This window comes from Exophiala dermatitidis, assembly GCF_000230625.1.
Source record: "Exophiala dermatitidis NIH/UT8656 unplaced genomic scaffold supercont1.3, whole genome shotgun sequence".
NCBI lineage: Eukaryota > Fungi > Ascomycota > Eurotiomycetes > Chaetothyriales > Herpotrichiellaceae > Exophiala > Exophiala dermatitidis.
The window spans coordinates 578385-597910 of record NW_008751648.1 but is presented as its reverse complement, the minus strand read 5'-3'; the positions used below and the strand labels follow the sequence as shown (position 1 = coordinate 597910).

The following is a 19526-nucleotide window of genomic DNA, read 5'->3' as shown; positions in this document are numbered from 1 at the left end:
GACGGTGCCATTGTTCAAGTTGTAAATTACGGTGAAGGGAGCCAAAAAGCGCCCTAAGCCCAATACGGCAGCCAGCCTCGCCATTGGACGCCGAGGTTAAAACAACGTCAATCCTTCCACGCTTCCACCAGCATGGTCGAGCAACTACCTATCGACTGTGTAACACTTTGTCTCCTTTTCATTTCGAACACCGCCATCCCACTTGGTTTCCCCTCTGTCTGATCGCCGTGTCTTGCTAAGGTAAGTCTCCTCTACCGCGAGCCCTCTGCATTCGTTGAGGTGCTTGCAGCTCAGGCAGCCGATGCCATCGAGCACAAGGTTCCCGCTGCAGCCAACCGCAGCTTGGTTTTTGCTGGAGTTGTCGGTTACAGTACCCAAATCAATAAACGATGATGGGAACCGGGTGCCTGTCCGTCTCAAGGAAGGAACGCTCTGTTGAGGATGAATTGAACGTCGTCGTCCTTCTCTCTCTGGGTCGGTTCACTTATCACTGGCATGTGCTCCTTGGGAGAACTCACTTTAGCGTTGCTTCACTGGCACAAGGCTACGCTCTCCTTTATCGAACCCTCATTTCTCTTTTCTCTCGATTCGGGCCCAGTCTTGCTGTCACGTGCTATCCAAATTCACTACCTTGTTGTATCACAGTATCTATATAAGTCTCGTCGCGCGCGTCTTCTTTCTCTCTCCCTTCTCTCCTTCTCCACAGTTCGTTCGTTCTCTCGCGTCTTCTCTTTTCTTCTTTTCATTGGAGTGGCTATGTGATCTCATTTCCCTTTGCCCTGTTCATAACTGAGGAAAGGCCATGGCACAGCCCGATATCCCAGGCTTTGATGCCAACTCGGTCTATATCGATCTCACTTCTGAAGATGATGGTGATACTGCCCCAGAAACCCACCTATCGGCCCCGGTCTCCGTCCATATCAAGCAGGAAGAGGCCGAACCGAGCCTTTTTAGCCCTCTCCCAGAAGCTGATCCTTCAGATGACCTTGGCATATCACTTGAAAACATCAACGCCTTGAGACAATACAACGAGAACAAGGGAAACTTTTCCACCCCACATGGAGATGTCTCTGCCAATGTCGCTTGGCCTACAGATCAAGATTTTGAGAGGCAGCTTTGGGAGGCTGCTCATGATCTCGACCCTGCCGCCGAGAATGAGTTGGCGGTGGCCAACTTTGCTCGCCTCCGTGAAGAATACGAGCAAAAGAAATCATTGGGAACCGCGACCAGAGTTGATGACGTCCAATTCGCAGCCGACGAAGCGGCAGAGCAGAGCCGTTTACGGGACTTTGCTAGGGGTCAGCTTGTTTTAGAAGCCTCGTCCCCATATCAGACAACGCTTCCACCTGGCTACGTCGAGGAGGATTCCCTGTTCATCCCCGAGGGACCGGGGACGCCGCCTGAAGATGAGGTCCCAGCTGGTCGGTCAGTCCCAAGGGCCAAGAATAGAATCAACAAACAAGAACTAAGCGAGGCCATGTCTGTTGGTATCGAGGCAGGTTACTCAAAGAGCGGGAAGCCTAAAAGGAAGGCGGCCACTACATCTGATGGTCCACGGCCGAAAAAGCCGCGCACCCCGAAAACATCGGCTGCAAGGAAACCAGCACAAAGGCGAAAGCGAACAGGGCCCATGCTAACCAACCTATCGTCGCTCGGCAGGAGTAATGTGGTGTCTGACGCACAGGCCAATGTTTTCAAGCCAGACATGCCTACCTTTACCGCTCGCGATAAGAACAAAGCCCTTTCGCAGTTGATTGCCAGTATTCCATCCGCCGACCGAGCTTCCAGCGGCGGGGATAGGAAGGCAATAATAGCTGCCACGAAAAAATTCAATGGCATTGGCGCCGTTAGAGCGGATGGACAAGGCGGTTGGAGACATAAAGACATGGAATCGTCGCTGTATCATCATCAGCTTCTCGGTGTGGCCTTTATGCGTGATCGCGAAAAGTCAGATACCAAACCCAAGGGCGGGATGCTTTGTGACGAGATGGGCTTCGGAAAGACTATACAGATGATGTAAGTAAACTGACCTTTGCAAGGGACATTGCTGACGAGGACAGTGCCAACATTCTGGACGGAAAGCCCGATGCAAACAGCCCGTGCAAGACGACACTGATTGTTTGCCCGCCATCTTTACTGCCCCAGTGGATGTTGGAGATGGACAAGCACGTCAAAGGCGCCAGGCTCGGTCGTATCATTCGATACCACTCTGGAGCACGTCTTCTTAGCAACGACGTTGTTGCCGACCTATCTGCCTATGACATAATCCTTACCTCCTACGCCGAGGTGCAAAAGAGCTATCCGATCGCAGAGGCGCCAAAACACCTATCGAGCGAGGCCAGGAAGAACGAATGGTGGGACAAATTTTACAACGAAAACGTCGGACCTTTGCACCGAATCAAATTCCATCGGATTGTGCTGGACGAAGCCCATCAAATCAAGAACCACTTGTCCAGGACTTCTCGTGCCATTCGCGCCCTCACAGGTGTTTACAGATGGTGTATCACCGGCACCCCTGTCCTCAACTACATTGAGGAGCTGTTCCCGTACTTCCACTTCCTAAGAGTCCCACACACAGGTGACTATGCCACGTTTTGCAACAACTTTTGCAACAACCGGACAGGTCGAGAGCCCATCAATATGGGAAGAATACACAACATCCTCCGCGCGATTATGCTGAGAAGGACGCATGTTGACACGCTGTTCAATGCTCCCATCGTCAAACTTCCGGGCATCACCCATACAACGCATCTAGTTGAATTCAACGAGGTCGAAAGAGCCATCTACAAAATGGTCAAGAGCAGATACATAGCTCAGATCAACAAGTACTCGCGGGCAGGCGAACTCAGTCCAAATTATCGAAGCATATTTGGGATGATGCTGCGGCTCAGGATGCTGTGCTCCCACATCTTGCTCTGCCAGGGCGTGCTAAAGCAGATGTTTGATGCGTCAGACATTGAAACACTATGGCGGTTAACTGCCAGAGAGGTCCAAGCATCCAGTGACGAGACTCAAATCAACACTATCGAGGCACTGCGAAGAATGTTACAGAAGAAAGACAATACGTTGGTGACATCTCAGACCCAAGCCACAGGAGCAGAAGAAACTGTGACAGCCATCCCAGAATCCAGCCAAGACGCCGACAATTCTGAGAATACAACAGGAAATTTTGCCCTCTCATTCAAGTTCCGCAAATTCCTGCGCTCGCTAAGCGAATCAAAGACCTGGACTGAACTACACCTGCGGTCAACATGTGGCAAGTGTCTTCTTCCACCGGATGATCCGATCTGCACGTCTTGCCTCCATGTATACTGCAAAGAATGCATCAACGCCATGGAGTACGAGCGACAGGAGCGCGGCGAAGAGAAATGCGCCTGCCTCACATGTGGTGTGAACTTTGAAGAAACATCACCTTGCTTGGGCTTACAGGAACTCGGTTTCAACGGCGAGGAAGTGAGCAAAAAGGTTGAAAAGGCCAAAAGGAAGCGCGCTAGACGCTCGAGCAGCTCCCTCGGCCCCAGCCAGAGCGAAAGTGGTACCAGACGCAATAGCATTCGTGGCATCACGGACAGTGACGACGAGAGCGACGAAGAAGAGAAAGATCCGGACTGGATCGAATTAATGGGAAGCACAGTATTGCCCTCCGCGAAGCTCACCGCAACCAAAGCCGCAATCCTCAACTGGCAGCAAACCTCTAAAGGCGAAAAGATCGTCATCTACACTCAGTTTCTGGGTCTGTGCAGAATCCTGGACAAGATCTGCAACGCCGAGGGATGGGGCCATGTTCTTTTTCACGGCAAGATGACGCTCGAGGCACGCGAAAAGGCCATCGAGAAGTTCGACCATGACCCCAATGTCAACATCATGATATGCAGTCTTAAAGCCGGCGGCGTTGGACTCAACCTCACCATGGCGTCCAAAGTCATCATTTTGGACTTATGGTTCAATTCATCAATCGAGGCCCAGGCCTACTGCCGCACATTCCGTATCGGGCAGACCCGTCCAGTCGAAGTTCTGCGTTTCGTCGTCAAAGACAGCATTGACGAAGACCTTATCAAGATGCAAGACCGTAAGGATATCGAAGTCACTGCCGCTATCGGACCTGAGAATCTAGGCAAACGAGCTACCATCCAGCAGCTCCTCGAACTATTTGGTGAGATCAGAGAAGAAGGCCAAAATGAATTCATTTTGGTTGAGGACCAGGATCAAGACGGCGAAGATGATCCGAATACTCCAATGGCGGGAAGACTGCCTCCTCGTCCTTTTTAGTGGAGCGCCTTTCATGCCTTCTGTCCTCGCGCAGGATTCGGTCTATGCCGCGCGGTCATATCATCTCCTCAACTTAACTCCGAATGCCCGTCCTGTCAACTTCGCCCGCTTCCGGTACTTCACGATCGCACACAATTTCTTCGCTCTGGGGGCCTTCAATAGCATTTCCTGTGAACAGAATAAGCACATTCATGATAGCTGCTACTTCATTCCCTGGAGACGACCAACGAACGGATTGGAGCCGCGGAGAGATGGGCGGCACTGCGAGCTGTATGTACCCATGCATGAATCAGAAACGGGTGCTACTTTGAATCCAGAATCCAGACCCCCATCGTCCGAACTGGACGAGGCACATCTGTCCGCACACACAGAAATACACCCTTCTCTTTCTGCTTCCAAGCTAGGCAGTCTTGCGGCCATGGTAGCGAGGTACGTACATAGGGTAGTTCCATAGCCAAAAATACTGTACAGATTAATCCAACGTGTTTCTGAAGAGAGAAAGGCCAAGTCAATAGATTGCAGTCCCAATTTCTAGTGCTACTGCCTGCTCCTGCTATTGAATATTTAGCATTTCAATCTGCATCTTAACAACGAATGGTCTACCTGAAATCTAAGCTACACCTACTTAGTACGTCACTTAACATTCAAACAGTACGTCCAGAGAGACCATTGGCCAGGCCCCTTGCTTTATTTTCATGGATCATTTGTATCATTCAAGTTCTACTTTTTAGTCGGGGTTGGGGTATCATATAGATGTCCGTCCGTCCGTCCGTCCGTCCGTCCGTCCGCTTCGCTCCGCAATTCGCCAATCCAGCCAGCCAGGAACCAGGGCATAACAAATAAAAAGAAAGGAAAACACAACACAACACAACTAAAACGCCGCAGCCGCCCAGCCCTGTTCTAGGATCCGAGCGCTTTTATGGCGGCCTTTCGTCTCTCCAGAACCTCACTCCTCTTGACTCGAGTCCTCAGAGCCTCACTGGCCTGCACTAGGGCATCGATACTAATAGCATGGTTGGTCATATTGTGGTTGATGTAAGTGTAGACCTGGGCGGCGGAATCAAGAGCGAGGATGGCAGGTTCATTAAGTTTCAGGAGCGCCAGGGCAAGTTGGAAAAGGAAAGGCGAGCTCGTGCCGTCGTGCTCCTCACCGTCCTCGCCTCCGTGTCCGTGTCCATTAGGCGCGGAGGGGGTGACCGGCGTGGATGGTGCGCTACTTGTTAGATTAAATGAAGGGATGTCGACGGTCAAGTTCTTGGGTTGGTTGAATGCGTAGGGAACTGCATCGGAACTGTTGAGGCAGAGACTAGATACGAAGGTTATCATGTTAGCTTGAGGAAGAGAAAGAGATAATGTCGATGTTGGGTATGGAGATGCGAGACTCACATCACGTCCCAGACGCGGTAAAGGGCCTCTCCGCCAGTCAACACGCCAGTGTATAGGGACAAGAACCAGTGAAATGTGCAGGCTTCAAGCTCGACACCCAGCTCTTCCAGCTTCGCGCTGAGCTTCGGTAGAACCTCTGCGACATATTGACGGAGGACGACTTGGTCGGCTCGTGCCACGAGTAGTGTCGAGCTGAAATATTGGCTGGGTAGGATCACGTCGATGATTGCCACCAGGAGCCAGAAGCAGTCTTCTGCAGTCGCACAGATGAGTAGGAGAGACGCCGTGATGAGGTTCATCCCTAAGTGCGTGAAGGGTCATAGTTAGTCAAATACAGTCTAGATAGAGGATTGTCTTGAAGGCAGAGAGAGGTGCACATGAACTCATACCTTGGCAGTAACCGATGCGAGGGTTATGAAGCGAATATGCCCTCAGCAACTCTTCTAGACGCTGCACGCCCGGTCCGTGGCGGAAGAACACATTATCTGTCAATGTCCGGCGAACATCCGCCTTGATCTGACTGGCTATGTCCGGGTCGATGTCTGTTCCCTCTTGTGACCGAGCCACTAGATCTTCGTAGTATCCAGGATTCCGCAAAGCACTGGCACCGGAGCATTCGGCCCAGATTTTGGGACGGAGCGAGACTGGTATGCCGCCCAGGACCAACGCCCGGAAATGCAGATATTTACTCTTGGTCTGCTTGGATCGACCCAAAGTGGCGAGCCCAATCAACTCCCCATTGAGCAAGTCAGCCTCTGGTGTGTTGTTGGAAGCGCGGTCCACGCTGTTGGCCCTCTCAGCGCGTACACGGCGTAAGAAGTCGTTCCATCGCGCAGACCGCTCAGCTTGAAGTGTGTCATGTAAATCGGTGAGCTGCTCCAGAAGCAATCTCGCAGGGCCCGACTCTCCTGGACTGTCAGACTCCGGTTCTGCTGTGAAGTCTGATGAAACAGCCGTGACCGAGGTATGCCGCGGCTCTGTCACAACGCTAGTAGTTGGGAGTGCCTTTTGTGCTGCAACCGAAACAGAGATCGATGCTTCCCTGGACCGGTGCGGCGGCGTCGTGACGCCTGCTGCGTCAGCTGTACTAACCGTGACTACAGCCCCAGCAGATGGTGTATGTGACAGCAGTTCTCTGGGCCTGCCCGATGAAAGATTCGTGGTGACTTTCAGATAGTCTTGCCAGGACTTCTTGGGGGCTTCCTCATCCACTGACGCCGGCGTAACCGGCCTATCAGCAAACACATCGTCCGAGTGGATATTGTCTGCGCCTCGGAAGCTGGCGATCGTCTCTGCGCCACTCATCTTGTTCCGCTTATGCTGCCGAACCTGCAAAGACTGCCGTTTTCGACGCCTCTGGTCATATATAAAACCAAATCTATCCGTCAAGAGTCCATGACTATCATTATTCTGACTCGTCATCGTAGGCGGCAGTTGTGAACTTTCAATCATCGAGTCCAGCTCGACGGTTGGAGGCAGGTTGCTAGCATTGGATTCCTTCCGGGCATGACTTGGACTGGCGGTAAGCCTACTCGGTGTTGGGTTACGCTTTCCAGGAGGCCGGTTTTGGTTCATGCCGTTGTGAGGCAGAGACAAAGAAGACTTGGTGGCCGGCTGTGATGGGTTTGTTCGTGTCTTAGACAAGCCCTGCATGGTGCCCTCGCCTTCCTCGCCTGCTCCTCCTGTGTTGCTGCCATCTTGTCCCAAGGACGAGGCTCTAGATCGACCATTGTTGGACTTGCCACCAAAAATCTGCGTCCAAGAAGCGAAAGACCGCCCAGACTGATTCGATCGGACGCTAGCCTCATCGCCTAGCTTTGACTTGCGTATGGACTTTCCCCCTATAAAATAACTAGTGCCTGAGTTTTGTGATGGAGGTTGGAAAATGCTCTGCAAACCTGATACCTTGTTGGAGTTTGAGCTGGCCACTCTCGGCCGCAATGTCGCATCCATGTCCTGGCTGCTCTCACTGACCATACTATTGGCTCTGCTCGTCGTGCGAGATGCTTTCACCTGCGCTGATGCCATAGAACCACTCCTACTGCGGCTTTGACGGAGCTCAGCAGCTCTTGGACTTTGAGGTGCTGCGACGGAGTCACTGTCGATTGGGCTGTTGAACACGATGGCCTCTGCCATTGCCTCGCTCATCATGTTATCCAAGGACGCCGCCGAAACTGCGCCGTCTGCGGCGGGAGAGGATTCGTGTAGACCAGAGTTGCCTGCCCCATGTTCGAGCCGAAGGAGCCGCTTCTCTACTTCTGCTGTTGGGACATTGGCCTCCCGAAGCAATTTCTTCAGTTCCCTCTCGCGTTGATCTGCCCGAATTCGCAGAGCTGATATCTCCGCATCTCGCTGAGCCAAATCAGAAGCATACTGCCGCACCAGCCTAACGGCACCCGTCTTGCTGATCAACCTCTCAATGTGATCATCGCTCGCAAGATGGAGGGACCCTGGAATATCCAAAGACGACCGTGGAGAGTCATCAAACAAGGCGTTCTGTTTATTCAAAGATGGAGACCCGCTCATAAGACCGGCGAGTGTCGCTTTTCTATCCCTCGCTTTCTGAGATATTGTCCGTGTAGGTCTTGGTGCCTCCTCTTGAATGACGTCGGTCAACCGGCTCTCTGGTTCAGGGGTGAAGGACGGGAAGGACGTCAGGGCAGGATCGTCTTCAATGGATTTGGAGGAGCTTTTTGAACCATGACGCTTTGGTGCGCCTCGAAGGGTTTTGGGCTTCTTGAAGTCGGCGGAAGCATGAGAGGTCTGGGACGAAGATCGCCTCGATACATTGCTGCCGTTGTCGGACATTGTCCGTCCGATTAGGCTGCTTCACCCTCGTCTGGCTACTGATTCCGGTGGTACCGTTGCCCGCATCTTCGCACCGATCAAGGCCCGATCGATGGCGCAGAAGAATGACTAGCAGATCGAGGACAATCAAGCAACTCTTCGAGCACCAAAGCCGGTGTTGGAGAGAATGCCTCCTCTTATTCGACGGTAGCGGCTATCACTAAAAGGGCAAATAGTCGGTTCGTGTCTATGATACAAGAGAGAGCGGAGGAATACAATTGTAGAAGTGATTACCTGGCTGCAGATGTCTTGCACGCGCACGGAGTCTGTGTTGGGCATCAGTCGCGGGACAGGGCGGCGTTGGTGTGCTATGACGCCGACTTGTACTAATTGCTAGTATGCCAGTGGGTTCCGGTGCCTGCAGGGGTTTGTGTGCCACACTGCAGCGGCCAGGATTGACAGGGGTTTGTTTGATCGCAGCGCCGTCGTTGGACCAGTACTAGGAAATAGTTAGTAGTATGGCGGAGCAGAGTCGGACGCGGCGATATGCAGTTTCAACCGTGAAGCATACTGAGTGAAACGTTGTCTGAGAGTCACATGACCATGCTCTGCCTGCCTGGGCCGAACTAACCCAATACGGCCTCCGTGTACTTACGCTCTCTGGCAGCCTGCTTCCAATGCTTTCCTGGTGCTCCCAATCCACAACGTGCTCTGTTTCATTCCAGAGTTATATACCGAAGCTTCATGCACATTTCCAAGATATTTGTGTGTCTCCCGCCGACTGCAAGTCCTGTTGGCGGACATTAAGGGCGCGCCCGCGCCGCCCAGCACCTTGTCCACTCCGTCCCTCTTGCGGCAATGGCCACTGGTGATAATGGATGCTAGAATGCTTCCACAAATCTTGCCTGCTGAAATGGTCTGGATCTCTATCTCATAACCCGGCCTCTAGCCTCTCTTTCTTCTGGACGGCATAGGGATAACGGCCTGAAGCCCCTGGGAATCTGCCAACATGGGGCAAGGCTACTCTATGACCACGCTGTCTGCGGCGTCGGCGACTATCGATGTTCCAGAACTTGCTGATCTCGTGCACGAAAAGACATTGACCTCGGCCCGGTTTATGAAGAGCATCAGGGCGCGGAGCCAACAAGGTTTCGTCTTCGTCAAGGCTGTGATGAAACCATACTCGTCGTTTCAAGTCCACGAGTATGTGAAACAGATCACACACGAGAGGAATATCCTTGCCGATATTCCCAACGCCCTGGGATACCAGCGGATTGTCGAAGTTGGCAGTGGAGGATACCTTGTCCGTCAGTATATGTTCAGCTCGGTGTACGACCGCCTGAGCACTCGTCCCTTCCTCGAGGACATCGAAAAGAAATGGCTGGCTTATCAGTTGCTTTGCGCCGTTCGAGACTGCCATGCCCGAAATGTCTATCATGGCGACATCAAGACAGAAAACCTCCTGGTCACATCGTGGAACTGGCTATATCTCACCGATTTCTCGTCATCATTCAAGCCAACTTATCTTCCCGAAGATAATCCGGCGGACTTCTTCTTTTACTTTGACACATCGAGCCGGCGCACATGTTACATCGCGCCCGAAAGATTCACAACGGCGAATTCGGAGGAGCAGCAGGGCGGAATGAACTGGGCTATGGATATGTTTAGTGTTGGCTGCGCCATCGCCGAGATATTCCTTGAGGGGCCTATCTTCAACCTGAGCCAGATTTTCAAGTATCGAGCCGGAGAGTACAGTCCAGAGCACACACTCCTTGACAAGCTTGAAGACCCCGAGCTACGCGCCATGATTCTCAACATGATTGAATTGGATCCAGAAAAGCGCTACAATGCTGAACAGATCCTCTCCTTCTACCGATCCAAAATCTTCCCCGAGTACTTTTACAGCTTTCTGCACCAATACATGTTCGATCTTTCCAGGTCGGCAACATCAGCAAAACCAGTTGGCCTGGACATGGCAAGCCTGAGTGAATGTGATGAGAAAATAGACCGCGTCTACTACGACTTCGACAAAATATCTTTTTTCCTGGGCTATGGCCCGGGTCCTCCCAAAAGACCTTCACGCTCACCTTTGACTCTACGGTCTGGCAACAGGATAAAGGCACCTGAATCAGACCCTTCTCTGTATAACGGCAGCCTCATTTTTCTCACGCTAGTTGTCTCAAGTATGAGAAACACTGCCAGAGCCTCTGCAAGACTCAAGGCCTGCGATCTTCTGGTGGCTTTTGCAGAGAGACTTCCGGATGAGGCGAGGCTGGACCGCGTTCTTCCGTATGTGGTGAGCCTACTGGCTGACAGTTCCGACGTCGTCAAAGCGTCCGCAATCCATGCAATGACCTCGATCTTCGAGATGGTTGAAGTTGTTTCGCCAATCAATGCATATGTTTTCCCTGAGTACATCTTTGCTAGATTGCGACAATTTGTCCTTGGGCCTTCGACCGAACCCAGCGTTCTTGTTCGCTCTGCCTATGCTTCCTGTCTGGCATCGCTGGCTCTGTCTTCCTCCCAGATACTAGACATGGTCCATGCGATCCGTGCTGATGGAAGGCTCCCAGCTCTACGCGAAGACGACTGGGCTCCCGAGGCATCATACCACGGTCTATATGACGTTGCCAGGGCCGAGTTGACACCTCATTTCGAGGAGTCGACCGTCGCCCTTATAACTGATCCCGAGCCTTCAGTGAGAAGAGCGTTGCTGGGGTCTGTTTCCCGGCTGTGTGTCTTCTTCGGCAGTTCGAAAGCTAGCGATGTGATTCTCACACATCTCAACACGTACCTAAACGACAAGGACTGGATTCTGAGGTGCTCATTCTTCGAAGCCCTTGTAGGCATTGCGTCTTATGTTGGGACAGCCAGCCTCGAAAGGTTCATTTTGCCTATAATGGTTGGTTCGTTGGCAGATCCTGAGAATTTTGTGGTCGAGAAGGTATTCCGCTCACTCGCTCGGATGGCTGCGTTGGGTTTGTTACAGAAATCTACAACTTGGGAGCTTGTCAATATTGCCGCCCGGTTCTTACCTCACCCCAGTATCTGGGTGCGTGAAAGTGCAGTGCAGTTCATCACTTTGTCTGCAAAATACATATCACCAGCCGATCAATACTGCATAGTCCTTCCCATGATTCAGCCATTTTTGAAAGCTCCAGTCCAGGCGCTTACAGAGGATCGCCTTCTGGATAACCTGAAACGACCGCTTCCAAAGAGAGTCTTTGATTCGGCACTTAACTGGGCATCGAGAAAATCCAACAGTTTATTCTGGACCGCCGCATCCCGAGATGAAGCTTTGAGCTTGTCCGATCCTTTGGTACCGCAAAACTCTCCAGCGTTGTCAAGGAGGCTGTTGAGCAGGATACCGCCATCCCAAAAAGACAAAGACGATCAAATGTCGCTCGAGACTTTGCGCAACCTGGGGATGACGCCCGAAGACGAGATCAAACTTCTCGCTCTCAGGGAATATATACTGCGAGTCTCCAAATACAAGCCATCAGTGGATTCGGAGGAAAGAAATCAAATGCTGAACGACATCATCGCCTTGAACTCCATTGATGTTACTCCCCAGACCGTTTTCTTTGACCAGCGTGAAGCGCTACGTGAGACCAAACCTCGATCAGCCACCACAACGATGCAGATGAAACCTCGCTCGGACGCACGTCATACCTTGGCCGATGCTCTCCTTGATGCATCCACGAGCATCGATGAGCGACTAACGAGCCGACATTCACCTTCAGCCAATGCAAGTGGTACAGCTACCCCTTCAATGAAAACGGTTGAAATAAGGAACCGTACCGCTTCCGCTGCAGCCAATGGCACTAGCCCAGCAATAAGCGTGACAAGCGCGAGTAATACCTCACGATCCAGGGTTCCGATGGCGGGCAATTCTCCTTCCACAGTGGAGAGGCTCTCACTAAGGCAGGGCACCACTCTTGAACTCAAGCATCGTAACAGTGGCCTAAATCTGATGAATCGTACCGACTCTGCAAAAGCAGATGCAGAAACTTCCACAACCTCGGAGAACGCCTTTGGAAAGGTCGATGGGCCGCCCCACCAGCAAAGTACGAAGCCATCCGGCCTCAGCGTCGCTGTCAGCCTTGCGGGACAATCTGGATCAGTGTCACCTCGCAGTGGTGGAACTAGAACCCCACAATATGAACCAAATCATTCATATACAGGAACCGATGCAAATGTTCTCCGCCTGCTGGAAAATCATTTCGTGGACAATTTTCCTGTCGACCAGGTGGATTTTGGGGGCAACCGTCCTCCGGCTGATAGCAAACTACCCATCAGAAGAGCCGCAGACGTCATCCAGCAACAGAGTGGTAAATCACATCAACAAGAACATGGTTACCGGACAGAACCGTGGCGCCCGTCCGGTCAATTGCTCACGCAGTTTTCCGAACATACGGCCGCCATCAATCGTGTATGCGCTGCCCCGGACCATGCCTTCTTTATCACTGCTTCGGATGACGGCACTTGCAAAGTGTGGGACACAATCAGGTTGGAAAAGAATGTTACGCCCCGCTCGAGGTATACACATCGCCATGCGGATGGGGCAAAAGTCAAAAGTCTATGCTTTGTTGAGGGCACCCACACATTCCTCAGTGGTGCGGATGACGGTAGTATACAAGCTGTGCACATTGACTACAGGAGCGTCGATGGTGGTGAAAGCTCCAGGTATGGGAAACCGACTCTTGTCCGTGATTACCACATCCCTTTGGACCGGGACAAACAGAGCGTAAAGGAGCAGGGCGTCGGGCCTGACCAGTCTCTTCCCGAGTATGCTGTTTGGCTGTATCACTACCGGACGCAGACATCACGGTCTATTCTACTAGCTGCAACAAACAAGTGTCGTATCCTCGTTATCGACATGAAAACGATGGACATCATCCACAGTATGAATAATCCTGTGCACCATGGGACGCCGACGACCTTTTGCGTCGACAGAAAGCACCATTGGCTTTTACTAGGGACGAGTCAGGGAATTTTGGATCTGTGGGATCTAAGATTCAAGCTTCGCCTTAGAGGCTTCGGCATACAAACGAATTCGCGCATTGATCGGTTGCTGCTGCACCCCACGAAGGGGCATGGCCGCTGGGTTATGGTCAGCGCAGGCGGGGAGATCAGCGTCTGGGACATTGAAAAGATGGTGTGCCGAGAAGTCTTGAGACCTTATACATTCAAGCCAAAAGGTGGCAAGGCCAGACCCTACGAGGCATGGGACCCGGACGAGGAGAATAACGAGAAAATGTTGCAGCGTTTTGCGGAAGAGCTTGAAGTCGAGGGACACGTTCATGTGCCCAATCTTCCGAATGAAGGGCTTGACGGTTCTTCGGGAAGAAAGCAGTCGACATTGAGGGATTCAACCTCTGCTGTTTCATCGCTCCCGATACTCGCCATGTACATCATGAATGACTACCTTCTGAACTCTTCGCAGCCGGATAACCCATACAAGCACCCTCTATTGCTCACCGGTGGCGCTGATCGTGTCTTGCGGTATTGGGACATCCAACGACCAGAAAACAGCTTCATCATCTCTGAACCCCAGCTCTATTCCGACGAAGGTACTGTGGCGAAACCGAGGTACGAAGTCAGCCATCCTTTGGCTTTAAGTGCCGGCGCTCAAATAGCCCTGGTACAGGAGGCATGGGGTGATGAAAGCACAGGGGATAGAGATGGATCCAAAAAGCCACCTTTATCATCCCGAAATTCTACAGCGACTCCAGCGCGATTTTCCTCCCCTGCGAAAGCCGCCGCCACGACAGCCACCGGTCACTCGACGCCCAGTAAGGGCGGATCTGCGAGTCCAGTAGCGGTGACGACATCGAGGATGGCTTCTACATCTGCGCCGTCCAAGCCTCCGCGCAGTACCATCATCAGTGTGGCTCAACAGCAATTATTGCGAACCCATGCCGACGTTATCACGGACGTTATTGGCTTGCGGAAGCCATACGGGTGCGTGGTCAGTGTAGATCGTGGCGGGAGCATTTTTGTCTTCCATTGAGGACGTCTCGCTTGAGAGTGACGGACTACATTGCGGCGCCGTGGGTATAGAGCCCGAGGAGAATACGGCCTCAGTTATATATAGACTGGTACATGCAGCCCGAGTAGAGGTGATTCGCAATGACAGAACAACAAGGGCACATTGTGATCTCTGCTGTCCATCGGTATCAGCAATGTGCATTGTAGTTCAGTTTGATCTTTGACATGAACGCTGTCAATACTACCAATCCTGTTCTACAGTATAGTAATAGTAGAACTCCCAGTCGAACTTAAGAGTGAAGTACTTGTATGTGGCCGAATATTGTGGCTGATGTAAATGGCTAGTACAAATGAGGTGGCTAGTAAGGCACTACCTTAAATTAGCACTCAGCCTAAACCTTAAGCACTATGTTTCAGCACTACTTAGTACGCCTACTACGTACGCCTGCCAGTGCCGGTGTGACGGTGGGAGACGCACGACGATCAAACAAGTCAATCATCCTCCGCCGCCGCCATTCCCCTCAGGACGCCTGCGACGCTGTTGACATATTTATTCCTTTCTCTTTCGGGTTGAACCTCGCTCCTTTTGGCGACAGTAGCGGTCACCTATCTGTACTCTACTAGTCTGTGCCTCCGCTCCTGATCACCGCGCAATTCCTAGTGGCCGTCAACCTTGAAGCCTACCCTCACCAACTGTACCTCTAGGCCTGGCTCCCTACCATCCTTCCAACTCGCGTAACAGCAACTCTTTCACGATCCTTTGCCTCCCGACCCTCTCGCACTTGTCCCAGGACCTCTCCGCCCCTCCGTCATTCACCCGCGCCCATTCAGCAATGGTCCGGAGCATATGACACAATAGCACGAATTGCGCCTCCCAGATTCTCTCGCGGACGCTGGGCATACAGTGTCGAGGATGACTCGCCGTCATGGCAGGAAATCTGGAGCAAGGAACAGATGCGGGCTCTATACAACCTGTGTCTTCTCTACGGTCACACTTCGAAGGGCTCAAGGCCAGCCAAAGTCAACAGGATGAACGGGGAAGCATTCCTGTGTCTCCACATACCTTGAAGCCCACCAGCGGACAGTCTCCCGTCCCGACTCTGCGAGCCTCCCTGGATTTACCTAGACCAATATCACCATGGACAGGAGGAGGAAGCCTGAGCTATGGCGGGCCACCAACACCCATTCAGATGACTGATTCTCCGCCCAAACCAGGCCACAAAAGACCCATGTCGATGCTTGTTCAGTCTTCTCCTCAACTTACGCCGTCGGTCAAAGTGGACTCCCCGAGGTCCCCTCCGCGAACATACTTCGAGCGGAGTGCTTCCAGGTCGCCCGAGCAGGTCGACAACACACCATTTGCGAAAGTGCGCGAACTTATCTCTCAGCATTCTAGCGCATCCTCGACCCGTCCACCCACTCCGCGGGCAGTAAGCGGAGATCGTTCGAGCACCTTGCGGCTTGTAAGAAATGATAGTGTGCCCGGGGAAGGTCCAGGCTCCAAGTCACCAGCCCGTCCTCCGCCCGTCAACCGAGCAGAGAAACCAAAGATACCTTCGAAACCGAGCGCGATTTCTATGCCGGCTGGTCTCGGGCTAAATCCGAACGCTCGCAGGCCTTCAGTTGAATCTCGAGTCTCTCCATTCAGTACACCCCCTAGCAGCGAGGAGAATTCACCATCACAGAGCCCCAAGATAAAACGCAACAGCCAAACTGCCGAGTCACTGCCTACACCTAACCGAGTAATAGCGTCTCCCGCTCCGTTCGCGCCCACAGAGGAAGGATATGTCCGGCAAAACGATGCTCGGTTCATGGGCTTTTCAGCTCGGCCGCCCGCAGCAGAGAGAAGAGACTCAAGGACGCTAGGTTTCCCAACACCGGATCCGCGACCGCCAAGTCGAGGTTCGACCTTACCCACGAGGGCCAGTACGGTCTCAGAGAAGCCGTCTAGAGATCCTCGTGATTTTGGTCTCTCAACGGGCACCCCAACTCCACGTCACGTCTCTGAGACGATTCGGTCTACTCCTTCGACCCCACCTGTACAGCCTCCTCGCCCTATTCCCATCCGCGACGCCCGCACATTGGGCTTCTCCGCTCAGCACGCCCCTGATAATGATTCAAGCGGTGATGAGGTGCGACCTGGATTGCCGCCTAGACGGAACATGCAACCTCCGCCCCGCCCCTCTAACGAATCCAAGAACAACACCATAAGAACTGGTGCTCCAACTTCCCATCCGCCGGTGCCAGATCGATCTCAGAAAGTCACTCCTAACCCCTCGGTGTCCCGCGCGCCTACATTACCAATAGAGACACGGTTTCCTCCGCCACCAAAGCGAGCCAGTATTGATGAAACTGAGAACGCATTGGCGACAAGGGTTCCTAGAGCCCAAACCTTCGCAGGAGACGCCCAAAATCGTCCTCCGGTTAGGGTGACCGCGCCCGACTCTGATGATGCAGAAGAAGTGGCGGAAGAACCCAAAGTTGCGAAATCGGAATATCCCGATTCCACGCATACGAACCGGCGACCACCGCGCTCAAAAGCTGGTATATGGGAGATCAGTACCAAATCCGATTCGCGAACTATGGAAGTATGTGGCCGATACCTGTGCACAGCCGGATACACCACTCGCGTGTTTGACATGTCCTCGGGTGAACAAATCATGAGCATTAACCATGGTGAAACGGTCAAAGTCTCAGCAGCAGTGTTCAAGCCTGCCGTGGACCTCGCCAATGAAGGCTTCCGGTTGTGGCTTGGTACGAACACAGGTGATTTGATGGAAGTAGACGTGGTCTCTCACACCATCATGACTACAAACACCTCCCACAACCGGCGGGAGATTGTTCGCATACTGCGGAATCGGAGGGACTTGTGGACGCTTGATGATGATGGCAAGCTTTTCGTCTGGGAAGCTGACGAAACCGGCGTGCCGAACTTGAAATATAGCCACGGCTCTCACAAAGTGCAAAAGGGACATTCATGCTCTTTGGCAATTAATGGGCAGCTCTGGCTGGCTTGTGGCAAGGAAATCCGCGTTTATAACCCCGGCAATGACAACTCGTTCAATGTCCTTAGCAAGCCACTGTCCCAGCCCGGTAATCTAGACATCACCTGCGGCACCTTCTCCAGTGAGCAGGGAGGAAGGGCGTACTTTGGGCATATTGACGGAAGAGTCAGCATTTATTCTACCAAGGACTATTCGGCCATCGCCAATGTCAAAGCGAGTGATTACAAGATCAACAGCTTGTCATTTGTGGGAGACAAACTGTGGGCCGCGTACAAGACAGGCATGGTGTATGTCTACGACACTTCGACCTCGCCATGGAAGGTCAAGAAAGATTGGAGAGCCCATAACGGGCCGGCCACGGATATTATCCTCGACCCCAGCAGTGTCTGGGCGTTGCAACGGTTGCAAGTCGCTACAATCGGCCACGACAATGTGGTAAGGTTATGGGACGCGGCGCTGGAGGATGACTGGATCGAGGCGGAGATGCAAGAACGAGATGTCGAATACTGCACATTCCGAGAAGTGCGTGCGGCAGTTGTTACATGGAACGTTGGAGCCTCGACGCCCTACGATCTACGGAGCGATTTCATCGCCGAAGCGATTCACGCGCGAGATCCACCCGAGATCCTTGTCTTTGGATTTCAAGAAGTCGTCGACCTGGAAGACCGGGCGGTGACAGCGAAAAGCATTTTGGGATTCGGCAAGAAGAAGGACACGGTCAAGACGGAACAACATCAGAGCCGAGTGTACCGCGAATGGCGTGACTATCTCAGCAAGATGATCAGCCGGTACACCAGCGACCGATACGCATATTCGGAACTGCAAACGTCCAGCTTGATCGGTTTGTTCCAATGTGTTTTCATTCGCCAGGAGGAGCGACCGCGAGTGCGCAACCTGCAAGCCGCGAGCATCAAATTGGGGCTGAAGGGCCATTACGGTAACAAAGGAGCCCTTGTGACGCGGTTTTTTCTCGACGACAGCTCAATCTGTTTCATCAACTGCCATCTAGCAGCGGGCCAAACCCAAACATCGCACCGCAACAACGACGTGGCGAGTATCTTGGAAGCCGAGGCTCTTGACCCCGAGCCGGACCCAGACATCCGCAGTTCATTGTACATTGGCGGCGGGGACGGGACGCAGATTCTCGACCACGAAATCTGCATTTTGAACGGCGACCTGAACTATCGCATCGACACCATCCCCCGCGACACCGTCATCAACATGGTCAAACGCGGCGAATTGTCCAAACTGCTCGAGCGGGACCAGATGATGGTTTCGCGCCGACGCGTGTCCGGGTTTCGTCTGTCTGCATTCACCGAACTCCCCATCACATTCGCCCCGACGTACAAATATGATGTTGGCAGCGACGAGTACGATTCGTCCGAGAAGAAACGTGCCCCTGCATGGTGCGACCGCCTGTTGTACCGCGGACCCGGCCGCGTCAAACAGATCGAGTATCGGCGCCACGATGGCGTGCGGACCAGCGACCATCGGCCTGTGAGCGGATTGTTTAAACTTCGCGTCAAAACTATTGATCCGGTCAAGCGTCAGCGGGTCAAGGAGGACTGTTTTGCCAAGTTTGAATCTGTCAAGCGTCGCATGGCTGAGAAGGCGAGCGTCGAGTATCTCGTTTCTGTGCTGGGGGTGTCGGAACAGGAGGCCAAACGGCTGCTTGGGGCGAAATGATGAAGATGGCTGCGTGGTGATGATGGGTTGATGATGATGAACACCATGACTGCGATGTTAAATTCGCTTAAGATAGGCTTGAAATGCAGCACTGGCAGTAGAAACTTGAACCGGCGCGTTGAATTGCAAATCAATGCAGCTGCTTTACTAGCTGTAGTACCTCAGGGATAGTCGCTCAGATGAAGTCCCTACATGTAGAATCAAGAAATACACTATGTGCGTACAGTACCAGTCGATGCCTACCTATCTTTGTTGTAGCCACACACATATATATACGTATACGTATACGTATATTATATATTTATTATATACGTATATTATATATTTATTATATACGTATATTATATATTTATTATATACGTATATTATATATTTATTATATACGTATATTATATATTTATT

At 52.4% G+C, this 19526-nt stretch overlaps 4 protein-coding genes across 4 annotated transcripts; 3 read left to right on the top strand and 1 right to left on the bottom strand.

Moving 5' to 3' along the window:
• Positions 1-89: 89 nt before the first annotated feature.
• HMPREF1120_03212 (uncharacterized protein) lies at positions 90-4851 on the top strand. The gene is made up of 3 exons (XM_009157269.1): positions 90-240; positions 290-2016; positions 2061-4851. The coding sequence occupies exons 2-3, from the start codon at positions 803-805 to the stop codon at positions 4267-4269; spliced, it is 3423 nt and encodes a 1140-aa protein (XP_009155517.1). The 5' UTR covers positions 90-240; positions 290-802; the 3' UTR covers positions 4270-4851.
• HMPREF1120_03211 (ubiquitin thiolesterase) lies at positions 4800-8930 on the bottom strand. The gene is made up of 3 exons (XM_009157268.1): positions 6045-8930; positions 5656-5956; positions 4800-5575 (listed from the first exon to the last, which is right to left on the bottom strand). Exons 1-3 carry the CDS (start codon positions 8461-8463, stop codon positions 5170-5172), a joined length of 3126 nt encoding a protein of 1041 aa, XP_009155516.1. The 5' UTR covers positions 8464-8930; the 3' UTR covers positions 4800-5169.
• Positions 8931-9111: 181 nt separating this feature from the next.
• HMPREF1120_03210 (phosphoinositide-3-kinase, regulatory subunit 4, p150) lies at positions 9112-14749 on the top strand. Its single transcript, XM_009157267.1, has one exon. The coding sequence runs from the start codon at positions 9452-9454 to the stop codon at positions 14453-14455; it is 5004 nt and encodes a 1667-aa protein (XP_009155515.1). The 5' UTR covers positions 9112-9451; the 3' UTR covers positions 14456-14749.
• A 138-nt stretch (positions 14750-14887) lies between these two features.
• HMPREF1120_03209 (phosphatidylinositol-bisphosphatase) lies at positions 14888-19355 on the top strand. Its single transcript, XM_009157266.1, has one exon. The coding sequence runs from the start codon at positions 15360-15362 to the stop codon at positions 19122-19124; it is 3765 nt and encodes a 1254-aa protein (XP_009155514.1). The 5' UTR covers positions 14888-15359; the 3' UTR covers positions 19125-19355.
• The last annotated feature ends 171 nt before the right edge of the window (positions 19356-19526 follow it).

Excerpts from the sequence above, each read along its gene's own strand:
- HMPREF1120_03212 (XM_009157269.1), top strand. The coding sequence starts at position 803 with ATGGCACAGCCCGATATCCCAGGCTTTGATGCCAACTCGGTCTATATC. Across the intron at positions 2,017-2,060 it reads GGAAAGACTATACAGATGAT|TGCCAACATTCTGGACGGAA; the intron begins GTAAGTAAACTG and ends TGACGAGGACAG.
- HMPREF1120_03211 (XM_009157268.1), bottom strand. The coding sequence starts at position 8,463 with ATGTCCGACAACGGCAGCAATGTATCGAGGCGATCTTCGTCCCAGACC. Across the intron at positions 5,957-6,044 it reads TCGCATCGGTTACTGCCAAG|GGATGAACCTCATCACGGCG; the intron begins GTATGAGTTCAT and ends TCACGCACTTAG. Across the intron at positions 5,576-5,655 it reads TACCGCGTCTGGGACGTGAT|TCTCTGCCTCAACAGTTCCG; the intron begins GTGAGTCTCGCA and ends CTTCGTATCTAG.
- HMPREF1120_03210 (XM_009157267.1), top strand. The coding sequence starts at position 9,452 with ATGGGGCAAGGCTACTCTATGACCACGCTGTCTGCGGCGTCGGCGACT.
- HMPREF1120_03209 (XM_009157266.1), top strand. The coding sequence starts at position 15,360 with ATGGCAGGAAATCTGGAGCAAGGAACAGATGCGGGCTCTATACAACCT.